This window comes from Pogonomyrmex barbatus, unplaced genomic scaffold (assembly GCF_055798465.1).
Source record: "Pogonomyrmex barbatus isolate J1 unplaced genomic scaffold, ASM5579846v1 scaffold9, whole genome shotgun sequence".
NCBI classification, from domain to species: Eukaryota; Metazoa; Arthropoda; class Insecta; order Hymenoptera; family Formicidae; genus Pogonomyrmex; species Pogonomyrmex barbatus.
The window spans coordinates 1495134-1513294 of record NW_028297193.1 but is presented as its reverse complement, the minus strand read 5'-3'; the positions used below and the strand labels follow the sequence as shown (position 1 = coordinate 1513294).

General features: G+C 40.2%; 2 protein-coding genes and 1 long non-coding RNA gene across 8 annotated transcripts in view; 1 reads left to right on the top strand and 2 right to left on the bottom strand.

The window, feature by feature from the left end:
* The window catches only part of LOC105428980 (peroxisomal leader peptide-processing protease-like), a 173350-nt gene extending 159788 nt beyond the window's left edge, over positions 1-13562 (top strand). For 4 of the 5 annotated variants that reach the window (XM_089084775.1, XM_089084774.1, XM_089084773.1 and 1 more), the window contains 6 exons: positions 7698-8403; positions 8760-8932; positions 9016-9125; positions 9355-9538; positions 10452-10736; positions 11027-13562. In XM_089084775.1, the coding sequence (XP_088940901.1) occupies positions 7712-8403; positions 8760-8932; positions 9016-9125; positions 9355-9538; positions 10452-10736; positions 11027-11115 (1533 nt within the window). In that variant the 5' untranslated portion in view covers positions 7698-7711 and the 3' untranslated portion in view covers positions 11116-13562. Of the gene's footprint in view, positions 1-6060; positions 6164-7697; positions 8404-8759; positions 8933-9015; positions 9126-9354; positions 9539-10451; positions 10737-11026 lie in introns of all 5 variants that reach the window. The other variant, XM_089084776.1, reaches the window with a different exon arrangement.
* Positions 8734-10527, bottom strand: LOC148934517 (uncharacterized). The gene is made up of 2 exons (XR_016141298.1): positions 10388-10527; positions 8734-9762 (listed from the first exon to the last, which is right to left on the bottom strand). It is a non-coding gene; the product is annotated as an uncharacterized LOC148934517 (long non-coding RNA).
* LOC105428859 (uncharacterized) lies at positions 12318-18145 on the bottom strand. Of its 2 annotated transcripts, XM_089084760.1 has the most exons (8): positions 17985-18145; positions 17271-17466; positions 16902-17197; positions 16624-16820; positions 16493-16553; positions 16228-16414; positions 15040-16143; positions 12318-14316 (listed from the first exon to the last, which is right to left on the bottom strand). In XM_089084760.1, exons 2-8 carry the CDS (start codon positions 17417-17419, stop codon positions 14208-14210), a joined length of 2103 nt encoding a protein of 700 aa, XP_088940886.1. In that variant the 5' UTR covers positions 17420-17466; positions 17985-18145; the 3' UTR covers positions 12318-14207. The 2 variants fall into 2 exon arrangements, with proteins under 2 accessions (XP_088940886.1, XP_011639718.2); XM_011641416.3 differs by lacking the exon at positions 12318-14316 and having other exon boundaries at positions 14836-16143.
* Positions 18146-18161: the final 16 nt, after the last annotated feature.

The window sequence follows — 18161 nt, the reverse complement described above, 5'->3', positions numbered from 1 at the left end:
GGACCCCTCGGACCTCTTTCTACGACTCACGGCCTCCTCGTCAACATTCCCCTTTCGAGAACCTCGCAGATATAAATTCCGTCGAACTCGGACCAATTTCAAAAGATAATTTTACGGAACCGAATATCTTTTTAGCGATACGAATTAATTTATATCACTATGTAAATATTGAAAAATAACGCTAAAAGAGAAAATCGCGAGAGGAGACAAGAGTCGCAGGATAAAAACAGCCGGCCACACCCTTGAAACGACTTCGAAATGGCTCTTCGGTTTCTACTCTGTTCTCTTTCTCTCCCTTTCTTTGACGCTGACTCGCCATCACTTGTTTTCCATTCGTTAAGATGCCGCGGCAAGAGCGAGGACGATTTCTCGGTAAGATAAGCGAGAGTCCTCCCGCTGCATCCTCACCTCTCGCACCTGCAAATCTCGTTGTGAGGCCCCTGTCCTCCGATCGGAGAGCGCACACCGTAGACACGCTCTAACACCTGGAGAGAGACCAGCTGGCGGCTGGCTCGTATGACGAAGGCCTCCCGTTCCAGGCCGTTCTCCAGTTCCAGCGTTTGCTGACGTAATACCGAAATCAAGGCCACCTGATATATCACGTCAAGTGTCAACGCTGAGCATTGTTGATCGACTCTTCGGTTCGTTGAACGATCATTTTTGCTCTGTGCAAATTCTCAATTTTAGAAGAGAGGAACTCACAAACGGGCACAATGTTAAAGCCATAAAAAAAATTGAGAAACCTGAATAGAAAAGAAATTGAAAGAAAAACTATTAATGGATGCACTCCTTTTTATTTAAATAATTCCAATAAAATAATAATTTTGATGACTGATATAAACACAGATTTTCCGTTTTGATTTTTCCCATTAGTCATCATGGAACATTTGTTGCGTTTCAATTTTTTTATACTACACATGTTTTTCGCGATAACGCGATGTCGGGATTACCGCTATTGATTACCGTAGAGGCATCGAACTCACCGATCGAGCGGCGGGACGACGAGTGGTCTTTGATCTCGGTGCTGTATCGGCGATTGCAGACTCTCTGGAGAACGGCCCGGCGAAAAGAAAGAAAGAAAGAAAGAAAGAAAAAAAACAGAAGAACACTTTATCGAACATGTCGCCAGTCGGCGCGGCGTTGCTCCCTTCTCGATTCATCGCCGAGCCGTATCCGCGATACTTTGGAACAATGGCCCATTATCGTCCACAATGCGACCTGCGCGCGTGTGTTAAACAGCGGGCGATATCGAAGATCTTATGCCAAAGAGGCATGAGATCGTCTTTTTCCTCTTTCTCCCGCCTGAATAGTATTGTGACATACTCGAGATGAACTTTGTTGCAATCGCGTGCGCTTAAATGTATTGCATGCCGCATACCTAAATAAAACGAAGTCCTCTTCATTTCTTCATCTCTTAGCAGCTTCGTTAGCTTCCTGCAGCTTCCTTAGCTCGGCGTATATTGAATCGTTTAAGGAAGAAATACATATTACACGTCCACGGAATCGATATACGTAATTCTACCTGACGGAGAGACTTCTGTGACAAATTATTTTTTTTTTAACAGCGGAGGCAACTCTGCAGAAAGATAGTGCGCGACAGAATTAAAATCTTCGAGAGCGGTATCGTAATTTATTGCGGAATTATCTCGCGCACGCTTTCACATCGGGTCGGATATTCGTTAAACTTCATTTAAACTTTCTAACGAATGCACGCTGACAATTTTTCAGAGAACGTCCCGGGCATAATTACTCGCGCTCACGTTCGAATCGCGAGAAATTCCGCTTCGCACTCGTTGGTCGTAAACGCGTCGCCTTTACGTATTCGCGAACGATCCGGGCGATACCAGGCGAGATCGTTAATTGAATTATGAAACTGTCGCGGCGATTATGTGAAAGCGCGCGTTTTCTGCTCGAACGATCGAAAACCCCGAAAAAAAAAAAGAACAAGAGGGAACGAAAGCGAGTTTCGCCCTGTAAAGAATCGCTCGAGACGTCGCGTGGTTATTTATAGACGCTTTGCCGGAGGTAAAACATATTTGTCCTTGCGTATCAAGGCTCCGAATTAAATTTTTTTAGGATTGCTCTGCGCGTTCGTTCCATTGCACTCTTCCGATGTCTTCCTCAAGTCTGCATCAAGTCGACAGTTATTACTGGCTACCCTTGCGACGTCTAAAACGATCCTTGGATCGCGATGAATTCTGCGATCAATGTATTCTACCGTGCTTCTGAATAGCTCGTTTCCGACAGTAATTTTCCACTCGTACGAATTAATTTCTTAGTATACATTTTCTTATAATATTAATTAAATGTATAATTGATGTACAAAAGTTTGAAAAAATCTTTGTAAAGGTATTCATTAAAGTATTTGTAAACTTTATTTTATTATAAATTTTAATAAGTCCATTTTGAATTTACTTTTTCCACGATTGTGTTCCTTTTATTAAGATTAATCAAAATCAAATAAATTAAAAAATATTAACGACTGAAAGACCAGCGGATATAAAAATTTAACTGGGTGACTAAAAATTTCTAATGTACAATTAAAAATTTTTAATGCAAGATTTTTGTCTCGCTTCCATCAAACTCTTCCATTTTAATAATTAATCGTCTCTTGTATTTGGGAAACAAGCGAGAGTCGAGAGCCCTTCTTCCGCAATCGTGTCCTTTTTATTCAAAATCAGTAAGATTAAATTAAAAATCAAATATCAAATCTCAGAAGAGAAATGTTGAAACGATTGAAACCAGTAGATACGAAAATTTAACTGGGTGATTAGAAATCTCTAATTCAAGATACATCTCATTCGGTACAATTAGAAATTTTTACTTCGTTCCTCTCCAAGCTCTTCCACTTTGAGAATGTAATCGTCTCTCTTGCGTTGTGGGAAACAAACAAGTCGCATTCACAAGTCGCGAGAGCTCGCCAGCGAAGATCGTATTCCGGCGCGATAACGAGCTGCACGATGCACCGTACGTTCCGAGGTGCCAAGCGGTCTACCGGTGCAAGACTCGGGCAAAAACTAGTCCAGCTTACTAGTCCCCCCCGGACACGCCCCAGCGGCTTCTCCCGCTGTAGTTTCTTCCTTTTGCCAACGCCGGCGATTTCCCATCCCGAACGAGAATCCGATTTTTCCGTTTACCGCGAAAGGAAGCCAATCCCCCCTCCCTCCCGGGCAATGAAAAGAAAACCAGCGGCTTGATGCTCGATGATCATCGAGTTAGCGCGACCTACGTTGCTTTCTGGATTCACGATCGAGGCAGGGATGGCCTTGGGCCGAACCAGCGACGACCTTGGCACGTCGTCGTATACTTATATAGACGTGTTCTTTTATGGCAGAGATGAGATACGTTCCCGAGCGCGGTCGATGATGCCGTATTAAATGGCGATTTATGAGCGAATTCCAAAAAGACTTGTCAGAAAGTCGTATGAATCACATCGACTAGAACTATTTTGTCGTCTAATCACTTAGTCGAGTGACGAAAGGATCGGTTTGGCTAATAAAATTCCGAGTTTTATTACGCGATGCGCAAGCAGAGGAGACGAGAGCGTGTGGATTTCTAAGACTCTCGCGGAAAACAAAAATCGAACACGAATGAACTACCGCCGGCGGCCATCCGGCGCGGCCGAGTACTTATTAATTATCGCATAAATTGCGAGCTCGATGCGAGAGAGGCCTGGCCTGGCTCTGGCCGGCCTGCCAGATCATACAATTTCCACGGCGGCGCTCGCGAAATCCGATTATCCCCGCGATGTTTCAGTAATTGAACGTGCGCCGCGAGCGGCGAGGCCAGCGCGCGAGCGACTTAAATGGTACGGAAGACCATCGTTATTCGATCTAAGTCACGGGCAGAAAATTAGATAGCGGCGGCGCGCCGCCTCTCTCGCCGCTCGCAGTAGAACCGGTCAGTTATCGAACAGGCGCGGCGAGGATGTGCCCGCGCGAGATCGCCTTTTGCTCCCCGCTCCGCGCGCTTAAATATACAAAAGGATCACTCGGCATAATGGGAGCGAGCGGGGCGAGGAGGGGAAAATCGCGGTGGGTGGTGATACGCCGATACCCCCGCTCGGATGTCCCGAGCTAAAAGAGAGACGGACGTGCGATTTATACAAAGTGTTTCAAAAGCGAAGGGTCAATCGTTCGGGAGGCGATTGAAGGCCTCGGAAACAAGAAGAAAAGTTGATATGAAGTTTGGTATAGATCGGGAAATTGTTTTCGAGTTTACTGCCATTTTTATGTTGAAATTTTTTTAAAAGAAGAGATGGTCTCGTTATAACATAATTGAAGATAATAAATAAAAGTTACCGGCACTGTTTAAGCACTGCACAGGATGCACCAATATCTCTTCCCGTCTCGTCGAATCTCGAATTCATTTATCTTCGTTTGTAGATTTTGCTAATGTTTGTTTAGACCTAATCACGGGGCAATATTTCATGGAGGACAGAAAATTGTAGCGAAATTAGTTCGCGAACGTTAATTGGAGGAGTTTATCTACAAATAAATGAATCACGTATCCGTAAGTGGTGAGATTGGCGCGTGGTCTTTTTCGAGATCTTCAAAGAGAAACGGAGGCAAAAAACGAAGCGATCGACTGATGCTGATCCATTAGGCTATTCAATTCGTTATTATCATTTTGTTCAACTCGTCCAAGTTGCGGACGACCACTCAACGATTAACTTGATGAGAATTATCATGGGAGAAGGACGTTGTAATGATTATTTCGTAAATCAAATTTTGTTTTCGCGTTTTTAATTAACGTTACCAATTTGGCGTTATTGTGGAATATTTCTATCAATTTTCTAGTCTTTTTTTATATCGATATCATTAAATTGATTATAGAGGATAGCTGTGGCTTTGGCTAGCTATCAGTGACAATAATAAAATCTATTGAATTTAAAAAATTATTATTAGGCATCAAATTCGGTCATGTAAATATCTTATATATCGTGATATTAAATATATCATTTGTTGTGCTCTTGGTGTTTTTGGTGAAGTTCGATCCGGTAAACTTTGCGGCAGATTCTGCATCGCGTTGGTCAGCGATGTAAATTTACATTCGCGTGTACGCATCTCGTATGCGAGAGCGATTTAATACACGAGCGGCAAAAGAAGAAGAAACACGGGAGGGACGGATAGTCGGCAATCTTCATTGAAGATCGGCCGGCAAGTGATCGCAAGCGATCGCACGGCCATCATTGTCGGGAGAGGGAGGAAGCAAGAAGAAGAGAACACAGAATTCGATCGGGAGGAAGCAGAGATTCGAAGGAGAGACCATGAAATTCCAAAATGAATTCAGTTAATTAAGAATTCATTTAAATACTCCGCGCAATATCAGTACAATTCAAGTTTCGCCGTGCGAAAAATCAGAATACTATTTTTTTTAATTAAAAAAAAAAAAAAAAAAGAGTAATAACGTGCGAAAGAACTGGGCGATTATATTTACGATGCAGAACTTTATAGGCGTGGTAAAGATTATTTCATGCTTATTTTTTATCATTTCGACGAGGTTTTACCTTGAAATTTCTGCTCGTGGTATTACCTAGTCTTTTAAGATCTCTATTAGTACATGATTAAAAATAAAAAAAAAAAAAAAGAGGAATCACGATTCGACCTGAGAATGACGTAGTTTATACATACACACGCGCATTTTTTTCGTAGAATCTTTTCATCTTCATCTAGATATCTATAATTGGCGCTTCTCTTTAGCGTCGATTCTATCCTGTGTATGCATTACATGTCATCATCTCGTCAGATATCTGCGGCTTTGTCTGTTCGCTGTTTATTTTTGGGTGCTCTTTCCCCTCACCTACCCACTCCTAAGTCTTTTTCTCGTTTCCACGTGACACGTGCCGTCAAACCAGTTCCTTTACTCGCGGTCCACCATTCCGAGAAAACCGGACCTTCTAATACGTCACATGCTTACTACAAAAGTGTGACGTATTCTACGCGTACTCTCCGCGCCTCGTGACAAACGTCCCTTTTTTTCTTTTCTGTCAATATTTCTTTGTTTTTTTTTATCGTGCACATGTCTCTCCACCAACTGCTGAGTCACGATTATTTTCAGCACTTTTTTATTATTCTGGAAGAAGACTTTCCTGCACCGTGCCCCACTTTGCTGCAGGCGACCGTGCAAAAATGCGACGGATCATCGCTGTTTAGTACATCGTGTGAGTCTTGACAGCGTGAGATATTCCTCTTTAAAACCAAATAAACGACCTGACGATATCTCTTAAAACTGTAATTCTGTTTAAATAATATTTAAATTGTAAAAACATGAAGTTTTTATTGCTTAAGACACACGTAATTTAGTCCCAGATGATAAAAGAAAAATATCTCAGTAGTAATTATATCGCTCATTTGCTGTAATAAGGATATAATTAAAAAAAACAAAATTACCAGGAAATGTTTTCAATCATTAAAATTTTGTATCATTATTTTTAAATAACTAATTATAGAGGAGTAAAGGTATCATTAGCTCTTTATTAGGTATTAAATCATCCATGTAATTTCATCCATAAAAATAAATTTTTAAAAGCAATCTTTTTATGACATTATCGCTGTATCAGAAATAAGAACTCCAAGGAACTCTTCTCTTTTCTTTGTAAACAACTAAAAAAAACGACAATTTTTAAGTTGTATCGTTGTTATAACAAATGAGAAATGTAGAAAATATGATAATATTATAATAATAGCAATTTGATAGCAAAGTTAATTTTGGTAACTAATAATAAATATTACGATTGCACGTTGCATTACAGAAGCGATTTTCTCCAATTAAGCGGTACGTATTCTTGAAATTCCCATCTCGGGACAAAGTCGTAAGAATCTAGAGAGCGAGTTTTTTCGCGCAGCCGTTTGCGTTATCGTTTAGGTATGCGGCCGTAATCATACGGTATTTGCAAAGGGATTTCCTAGCTCGCAAAACGACGCAGATGCACAAGTCATGCCCGACTCCGTCGCTCCTCCACTTCTGATCTCGTTCTTTTTGGTTCACCGCGCACGATGGTGACTCACGATTACGCGGCGATATATAACCGCGTCTCGTTTTCTTTTTTTCCTTATTCTTCTCCCTCCACCATCCTCCGGCCCTTTTTATCAAGCTAGCACCGCGATTTCACGGTGCCGCGCTCGCGACAATTAACCCTTTCACCGTTTGAATTGCGCGACGAATGTGGCAGCTGCGCTCCCTGCGAGAGTATCCCCGATGTTTGATCGCTCAACTATCTCCACCGTGTTGCAAAACCCGCTGTTACTTAGGCTGTAACAGGTGCGACAGTGCGCGTGTGCCACGCCGTATCCCGACCGAGTACACAGGAGAAGATTGCGAGTTTACTTATCTGACAAGACAAATCATTGAAATTTAATTGAAAGCTGCATTTAAATTTTACTTGCGTCGAGAATCTAAATCTCCAAAACTGGACTGACTGAATTCTAGGAGAAAGGAGAAAAGGGGGGAAAGAATTAATATTTATATTTAAATACAGATACATACATATATTTTGCATGTGTCTAAGTTGAAATATAATTCGTTTAGAATATACGACGCGTTAGTTTTACACCCTTAAGAGAATTAAAAAAACATTCATGCCAAAATTATTTCGCAACTTTTCACATACATTTCATTCTTTCTCCAACTTGCATATATATATATATATATATCAAGTTCATAGATTAAAGAACTCCGATTTCTCTTGTCTGCAGCATTGTTGGAAAGGATGAAAAACATTCCGAGCAGCGCACTGTTACTCCATTCGCCGATCGACAAAGATCCACTGACACCTCCACGAGGATGCTCCGGCATTTCGATCTCGAAGGAATGGATACTGACACACGGTGCTGCGTTGGACTCGATCATCGATAAATCCCGCGTGATCTCCAGTTTCATTATGAATATGATACCGGGAGAACTCTCGATGGTGCCGAGAGAACTCACGAGCAAATTGAAATTCCGGGCCTATCGCGAACTCGCGATCGATGACGATTCCCGACGGAGCGCGATTCAGGAACATGACGGCATGATCGTGGCTGCCTGGCGGTGTCCGCTTCTGAAGAAGGCCTTCGACGAGTTCTTCAAAACGTGGAGCTTCCCCAAATCTACCGAGTTTGATCGATCGCTGCGACCGATTTTCCTTCTCATACGTATCTACGATTCCGATGAGTCGGTCGTGGAAATTCCGACGGTCGAACAAGCTCTGTCTTGTCTGCTGAATCAAACTCCGCGGAATCATACGCGCGGATCATCCGTGGAAGTCGAGTCGACGCCGTTCAGCAATCCTGTGTTCATCGGCTCGATCGCGCGCGGCGTTATCAGCAACGTCATTGGCGACGAGGACTGTATTATCACCACGGACGCGTATGCGTTTCCCGGTGGTGAGGGTGGTCCCGTTTATGTCATCCCGACGAATTGGTAATTATGACGATATAGAGCCCAGTATGTTTATACGGAAATACCCGCTTGAAAGCCCCCCCCCCCCTTGAACTGTTCAAGAGGATAATGAAGTTCTAAAGAAAACATCTTTTCATCTTATTTTTTACTCGAATTTATATTGATGCAGCCGCAGAATTTTTCAAGTTTGAAATTTAAATTTCTCTTGGAGAGATTTCAATAAAAATTAAGTCGATAGTCAATTTGATTCCTCCGTCTTATTAAAATTGTTTAATAAGAGGAAGAAAAATTAATAATTATTATTTTTAATAATACGAAGAAGAATTAAAAATGTTCTCGATACGATACAGATTGTTATTTTTTTTTTTTTTTTTAAGCAAACGTAGAATTATCAGCGGAATGGTGATCGCGCCGTTGAGCTGGTGTCGCGGAGAATGGGTAGATTACACCTTCGCCGCCAATCTTACACCGTGTTTGCTCAACATTCTGCGGAAAAAGGATCTTTCTCGTCCTTCGATCATGGATCACGCGTACCACGAAGATGCAGATGGTTCGTTAATAAATGTTATCTTCTGTTATTATCTGTTACATTCTGTTACGCACGCGCGTAACGTCATTTTCTTTTTCATACAGCGTTAGATAGAGGCGTTGTGCTTGTTAGATGCGGAATTAATTGGGGTACGGGTGTCCTCGTGGATAAGGATACTGGTACATTCCTGACGTGCTCGCACGTCGTCGCGGAGGTAAAAATCAAATTCTTACATAAAATTCAAAGACATAATACACGATAGGCATACACGATTCAATATCTACGTGAAAGTAAAAAATAAAATATACGAGGTACTTATGTTTTAGCACGCAACACAAAATGACTTTATTCTATCTATAATAAACTGCGACGATGTATTATGGAATGGTAAACGATACACTTGTTATGTGCGACAAGATTATGACTGAATGAAATTCTAACAGGCGCCAGAAAGGGAGGTATCCATTGTAATGAGAACGAACGAGCCTAATTCACGTGTCAACGCGAAACTGTTGTACAGAACTCCGGAGAATCAACCTTATGACATTGCTGTATTGAAGGTGGATTCGCAAGACGTGGATCCCTCGTTAAGACCAATACGATTATCAGACGCTCCGATTTTAAAAGGTAAATATTTCGCGTTGTCGATTTTATCTTTATTCGTCGACTTCATCGAAAGACTCGAAAGCGAAACGTAGTTAGTAATTCCAGTCACTTGAAATTGTTTGGAACAACAGATAGTTTATCGAGACTTACCCTCGCAGTTTTCTCGTAATAGGAGGAAATTAGCGGCATATCCAGCAGCGTGTCAAACGGTTTCCTGGCGTCTTAACGTCACGGACATTGACCTTCTTTCATTGGGATAGAAATAGTGTATAATTGAAAAATTAGGTCAATTGATTGTCGTTGAGGGTGAAATTGATATTTCCCTCTTTCTTCTAACTTGGAAAACGACATAAGTCAACCTATTTATTTGATCGCAATAAAAGTCCATTACCACATGTTCGATAAGAGTTTCGCTTTTATTGACCATGTTATATTGTTTGCGACGTAGAATTTTCAAAAATATCTGCCTCTCAGAAATAGAATTACGTTGATATCCAAATCGTAAAGCAGTCATTTAACGAAGCTAATAATCGTTCATTAATATCAATCTCTTTGAGACTATTATTTTTCAAATTCAAATCTTTAATTTTAAACAAAACACTTTTCATTTGAAACAGCATTACAATGTTTAAACGCTAATAAAAAAACATATAAAAGTAATTAAGTTAATGAAGACCAATCATATAGTCGATAAAGCTCAGTTAATCTGAAAACCTAAGTCATAATAATGTGAAATCTTTAGGATTTTAAGAATTTTAAATTAAATTTAAAAATATACATTAACAAAATTGACAAAATCATCATTTTCGAACTTTTTTTTTTATTATAATAACAGACATAGCAGTGAAAAAATAATTATATTTAAAGTACCTGGGGTTTTGTCACAGATGCAGCATTCTGAATTATAATAAGCGTGCCTCATATGCTTTCGCAGGTGAGCCGGTGGTCTCCATAGGATTTCCCTTTTCTTCAACCATCCGGCCGACCATCAGCGGCGGCGTGGTCTCCAAGTCGATGGACTGCGCGCTCCTGACGACCTGTTGCGTCCAGAGTGGTACCAGCGGCGGGCCGATCGTCAGCCGAGTGACCGGCGACATGCTGGGAATAGTCGTATGCAACGTGGTCTCCTCGGACGGCAACGTGCTCTACCCGCGGATGAGCTTGGCGGTGCCGGCCACCACGCTGAGCGGGCCCCTGCGGGAATGCTTGCGCACTGACAGTCAGTAAACAAATCTAAATTGACCCTGACGATCTAACGACTATACAATTTGGACGGCGTGAACTGTAAGCCTTCCGCGCCGTAGCGAAGAGCGATTGTTATGAAACTTGGACATCTGCTTTTTAATGCAGACGGAATCTATTTTATTACCGGATGCTGCATGTATAGCATTTGAGTATGCGCGTATAATTGAGGTCAATTAAGATTGTGAAAGGATTATCTTTAATATTTCTAAATGGACTTGTGGAAAACAAATTGTTTCTTACGTCTTAGTCTTCTTCTTGTTATAGATCCCGATGTACTTCGAACTTTCACGTCCAGTGATGCAGTGGTACGCAAGATTTGGGATTTTTATCCTTTCCTGCCATCAAAGTTGTGAAAAAAAAAAACAAGATGAGGTTTTAGAGAGAATAACCTATGGAGAATAAGAATAAACTATAAATAAATTATGATTCGTAAACCGAATCTGATCAACTATCCATTTTTGTATAGCCTGCGTAATTATTAATATTATATTTTAAATAAAAATTTGTGTTGAGTTTCTTTCTCTCTTGTTATATAAGTGCTTATATAATACACTTAATTTTGGGCTGTAAAATTAATATATCTTCATAAAAAAATTTTATTAATTTGTTTTAAAATATAATCTAAGTTTTAAACTGGTCAATAATTGTGTGTGTGTGTGCATGTGCGTTTATGAATAAAGAATTATTTGTTTTTTAATTCGCGCCTTTCTTGCCAATTATTTGCATTGCATTATATCGTGAAAAAAATGTCGGAAAAAAACTATTCGTGTGGAGGAATATTTATCTGCGAATTACGCTGGACCTACAGATTTCAAGTTTGACACACCGTGAGCATAATCTTACATCGAATCTCGTTGGATAACATACGCCATTGACCGAGTTTAATGCAAAGAGAAAGTTTTTCGTGACGTCAAGTATAGTGATCAATGCGCAAAGCAACACGAGTCAACGATCTCTCGATACATACTGAAGACTTTATTGATTAATAATATTCACGTACGTCGCGTTGCACGTCTAGAATTTTCGAGAGGTTTAAAACTGATACTTTGCGAAGGTTGCACTTAAAAAAAAAAAATAATTTCTCCAACATTCCCATTCAGATATTGTGAAACTACACTATAATCTTACGCTTTGTAATAAATCATTTTCTTATTCTCTTTATGTATGATATGATGATTATTCTCTTTATGCTCTAATCTTCTTTTGAAGTAAATTAATGCAAGTTTTGTTTTAGATACACTCGCTTCGCCATCTAACAAATGCTCGTATAACTAACATTTCTACTTCTCTTTATAGGAGAATGAAATTGATTCGTATTTTATGCGATTATAAAATTTAAAAAATTTTTCATTTCGTTGAAGTAATATAATTCTATTGAGTTTGTCAAATTTTCATAATATACATCTAACAGATTCTTATTTTTATATTATTACGATGCAGATTTCATTATAGATTGAATCAAATATGAGCTTTTCGTAATAGGATATGACAAATAGTAAATTTATATTTATCATTTGGCTAATGAGATCGGTTAAGATTTTTAAGAAAACATACGTTGTGAATTGTTACTCATATTTATTTCACCTTTTTTTTAAAATTAGGTATAGCTATATGACGCAGTCACAATATTGCCTTATACACTGCACTCGATGCTTACAAAAGAATCACACACGGTCAGACGATCGCAGGTAACGTTCGTGGTGAGTGCAGGGTGACGGACAGTCAGAGATGGTAAAAAGCAATTGCAATTGACAGAGAAAGACTCATCGTGTAACACTGTTCCATACATACCGTTCCGTATATACAAGTTTGAACGAATTTACGCTAGAAAATAAGTTACGTTTATATCACTATTAATTTCCGTTCGCCTGGATTCCTTCTTTCCTCTAATTCACATGGAAAAGCAGAGGAATCTACGTTACAACCTCATGAATGCATCTTCGATTTAGCGGATACTTCAATGATTTTATGATGCTAATTTTCGTATTCCCTCTTCTTTCTTTCCTGCGCGAGATAAACATCCGTCAGGTGAAAAATGCGGGCAGCACAGGAGCAAGTATCTTAAGATCTGCCATTTGTTCGAATTTAATTACGGAGATACGTAATATATCGATAAATATATGTATATATATAATGTGTATATATTAAGATATATAAATAGTACGATCCTTTACACTAGAATTACAGATCATGTATATACATCGTGGATGGAGTCTTCGTAATTATTGGAGCATTGAAGAGTTTTTTTTCCCTTAAATCTAAAAATTATCTCCGCGCGACGTTTAACTTTAATGACTCCTATTGTCCCTTAATCGACCTAATGATTTTCGATGCAAAAGTAAGAAAATAGCGAGTGTCCGGCTTGTCATTTTGCGCGTCGCTTCGCGCGTGACGAGGACTTTCGAGCGATACGACGACGTCCACTTTGATGAAAAGGACGGAGAAACGATAAGCAAGTTTTAAAAGTTAAATCTAAGTGTTTTTGTTCATCTTATTAGGAAACGACGGCTCCGGTACACTAACCTGCGAGTCTCAATACAAAACGACAACGTTTGTTAACGGGGATGATACCTCGCGATGATGATGATATTACTGATGCGTGTATAGGACATTCTAAAAATCATATATTAATTAATCGATAATTAAATAAATTAATGTAGAGATATAAGTTTTATTATTTTTATTCACTGATCTTTAATACTGACCTTTAAATAAATTAAGAGTTAAAAATATATTTAAAATAAATAGAGAGAGAGAGAGAGAGAGAGAGAGAGAGAGAGAGAGAGAGACAGAGAGAGAGCATAGTAAATAAAGTGTTAGTCAGGAAGTTAGTATGCGAATCCTAGAATGACCTACGTCTTGTATTCTGAGATAAATGCGTAACACTGCGAAAAAGAAGTTCTATTTTCACGTGCAGTAAAAATTCGCTTAACATTCAAAAATCTAAGTATAAAACTAATATGAATTAATTCCTATTCCTAATCATTTTTCGAGAATTTGTCCTAAGTAAAGCAAACTAAAGCTAAACTGGAGATTCCGTGTTTTTTTTTTTTGCGAGAGACTTCTTCCAGCGTTTTCGCAATCACAATTTGGGCATTGACGCCAACTATCACATGGAGACCGAAAGCATTCGTATTTATCCATATTTAAATACATTACGCGGCCCTCGAAATAGTTAAGGGCGACTAGAATCCTTCCATCGGCTCACGATACTTCATTCTGATTCCAAATTTCTCGCGCGATGCACTCTTTCCGAAGGAAGGTGACCACCAATACCTCATTTAGAGAGGCTCTCACACGAGGCTCTTAACGAAATTGCAATTTGACCATCGAATAACTCGTATCCAGATTCGTTCTATATATGTTTTACAGCGTATCCTGAACTTGATATGAGCAATGGTTCATTGTTGATAACCATTCGGCGGATTCGGTGTTTCTTGACTATCTATACTGTAACCGGTAATACTATCTGGACTTTGAAGAGACGCCGCGTAGAGCGGGTTGATTGGTGTAGCATTCGTGTCGAACTGGGTCGAATCATAAACACTGTGATTCTGTAAAAGAAAAAGAACATTCCGCATTGTATTCATCGAGGCAGACTCCTAATCAACTAATCAATTAATTAGGACTCTGCTTCCTCACTGCAATCACGTGAAATTACGATGTCAAAAACGAGAAGTCACATGATCTTTTTTGTCGAAATAACTCATGTAATTTCTCGCTTTGTTATTTAACATGATTGTCATATGAGAACAGCATAAAAAATTATTTTAAAACTAATGTAAGATTATGTTTTTGTATATATTTAACATGTAACAGCATTTATATAGAAAATCGGAAAAATACATAGATATCGACAAATTCTGCGATAATCGAGCCAAAAGCACTTTGCAACAACAAAACATTGAATTTTGCATGTACTATTATAACATTAAAGCACAAATATAGCAGTGCACATTGCACGCGTAACGAAATATCGGTTGAAAATATGTTTGAGATTTCATTTGTAAAAAGGCAGTAGAGTGCCAAGGGAGATTGCCCAAAGTTAGTGTAAATAAATGAAACCAAGTGCATTGACTACATAAGTACGTTTAATTATACGATGTTTCTAAAATGCTGAGATATTTACAGTTAGAAAGCTTTCAAACGGTACCTTACCATACGTGTTATAATGCACGGGGATTAATTAACAAAATCAACGTAAAATTTGCGAGCTTATCTACGATATGTACAAATACAGTGAGCCGATTGCAGCGATATATAAATAAGCTATTTACAAAGATTCAGTTTGCGTATAGAGGTCTGAATCTTGGGAGGGATTAGGATCTTGCTGAATTTCGCTCTTTTTGTATTTTACAGATCTCGGAGATGTTATGGATAATAGGTATTCGCTTAAACCGCCCGATTCTCCTCCCTTCGAAACATTCTTATTTTTTCTATATCCACCGGTTGTACAAAAGGAAGTCGATCTAGGAAGTAATCGTTGCGTGACGTTTGAACTATCGGGTAAACCGCTTAACGTTTCGTCCGAGTAAGTTTTAAAAATCTTGGTACCGAATGACGTTGTTAAATATTTTGAATCTACATTAGCAGTATCACTTTCAATTAAATTATCGATGTTTATTGTTTTTAATCGAGATTCTTGGGGATTTTCCATTTCAATTTCGTGTGTCCCGCTCTCCAGAATGGACTGTAAGGTGTTTTCTAACGCTGGAATTTGAGATACTTCTGAGGAGCTATCGAGTCCCCGCGAAATATTTTCAACCACAATCGCGTGATCTACATTTGATTTATGCGATATACTTTCTAAGCTACTTTTCCTCGTTTGAGAAAATAGATTGACATTGCTGTCAATTGCGTTCGGTCTATAAAAAAAGTTACTAGCGGTATCGGTCGAGAGAAGTAAATTTGAGACGCTACCGGGACTGTCATATTTAACAGGAATGGCTTTTCGGATCGGGCTGGAGAGTCTTAAATCTGGCACGCTCTTTTGGATGGCGGCGGACTTGGCCAAGGAATAATCAACCACTTTCGAGACGCCTTTTTCTGTGCTGAGATCTCTGGAAATGCTGGTACCGAAGCTTCTAATACCGGACGTTGAACAATACGGTTTAACTGGTGAACCGAAAGCACTGGTGTCATTATTTTTAGGATCTTTAGCGGATGTTAAGGAATAAAGAGAAGCTCTCGGTCTGGAAAATTTTGATGCTTGGGAATCATACAGCGGTATGTGAATAGAAGGAGTATGGACCTGATAGATGTAATCGCTGTCGGTTTTCAAGGATGAAAAACTCTGTTGATGCGGTAAGGACACTGTGTCTTCGTCCATGGCGTCATCCACTTGTGCTTTATAAGAAAACATTATCGAAGGTTGCGAGACCCTAAAACAGAACAATTTTCAAAATGTATCAGTTCTGCGTGGACAATTGTTGCGAGTTATATACTACTGAGCAGCAATAACCTACCCGAAGAATTCTGATAGGAATGTATGATAAACCAAAGGAGTAAAAAGAGTTAAATATACTGCCGCAGTGAAGTCTACGATGCATAATCCCACTGGATTTTGCGTGTAGTTTAGAAAACCTGCACCGATGGATTGCACTAAATCCAACGTCGCTAGCGTTCCAGCATAAACATAAAAGCTTTTCCGTGCTGCAATAGAAAGCGTATTATATAAAAATCGCAATTGGCAATCAAAGCACTGTAATTTTCACGACAAGAACTACTTACTAGGAAGTGCTAGGCGATCTCGCAATCGTGTCCATGGCAGTATTAATATGAAGAGATATATCTAAAAGCGATCGACATGCTTAGTGAAACGTGTCGACTTTTTCGGGTAAGCAAACAGCATATAAGCCTACCGTTGTGAAAACGAGACTGCTGCAAAACCAAAACATCATGCCGCCGTGACCAAATACATAAAAGTCGCGACTGGGAATATGAAAGGTGTCGTCCGGCAGGACCAGCTCCAATGTCCCTTGAGTGATCGTGAATGCCAGTGCTATAAGGGACGTAGCGAGTAATACTCTACGAATACTGGAGCGACTGTCCAAATGACCTGAAAGAGGAAGAGGAATAAATTCATTAACAGATACTTTTATCTTTTTATTTTTCTTTTTTTTTAACATTTTATACTCACCAAACGCTAGACCAAATATAACCACACTCATCTCGGTAGACAGTAAAAAAAATCGCACTGTAACCCATAGGACCTTGTCAGCTTTGCCGCCAACCGTCGCCGCTGCATTCACTGTCATCGATACAACACACCGCACTACTGAGATAACTACATTACAAATGACCAGACCATAAAATGCTAAGAATATTGGGCTACTCGTTGCACGTAACTTAAGCCTCGCTCTGTTGAATCGCATCGCGATAAATAGGAGAAACAGGAGATTTGGTATCAGAATGATGACATCCCATATTCGCACCCTATAGAACAAAATAAAAATTAAAATCAGCAATCCGATAGAAGGTTTGTTGTCATGTAGCAATAAGCTCCTACCTGGACTCCTTGATTTCCTTGTACAAAATGAGCTTGCAGAAGTGCTCCTCGTCGTCCATCGCCGCGCTCGCATTGGGAATCATAGTACTGCTCAGGTCATACGTATGCAGCCAGCTTTCCGACACCTCCTCCCTCTCAGCGCCGTACATTTCCTACCCTCTGAAGCGTAGCGCCGTATCCTCCTCTTATAGTTTCACTGGATGGGAAGCAAAGAAACGTCAGAACGACGGAGAGGATCGCATCTATCAAGCCAGAGATGCCCGAGTGGGACGACCGATGACTCAATGCGACTCGAACGAAATTAACACAGTTGGGTAAATTCGCGTTATCTCGTGCGACCCGCGGCTGACACGTCGATCGGGGGAGATCACGGTACGTGTGAGCAATTAAAGCAACATTGCGATATCGAGCAACAAACATAACCTCGAAGGAACACTCCGTGTCGTCGACAATCCGCGACGTTTCCGATCTCGCGACGGACCGCGGAAGCGACAGGCGACGAAGATCGCGATCGAGCCGACGCTTCCAAGGTCCTCCCGGACGACAGCACGGGTCCCGTGGTCGATATTACGATGGAAAAAATCGATAAATAGCTGGCTATTGTGTAGCTGTCAAACGATCGCTCGACGCAACGGAGGCGTTCGGTCGCGCGATGATCCCGGCCCGTAACTGACTTAACTAATTAGATAAGACGACCGTTGCTAATCGGCTTACCGAGTACAAGAATGTCGCTCTCATTTTTCTTTCTCTCTTCCCCTGGAAAACGGCGCGCTTCCAGCCAGCCGAGGCAACACTCGGTGCGTGACGGACGCGTACTTCGCGATTCTCCTTCCGCCTTTTCAGTCCAATGTCTGCTCCGCTCTCCCTGACTCTCTCTCTCTCTCTCTCTCT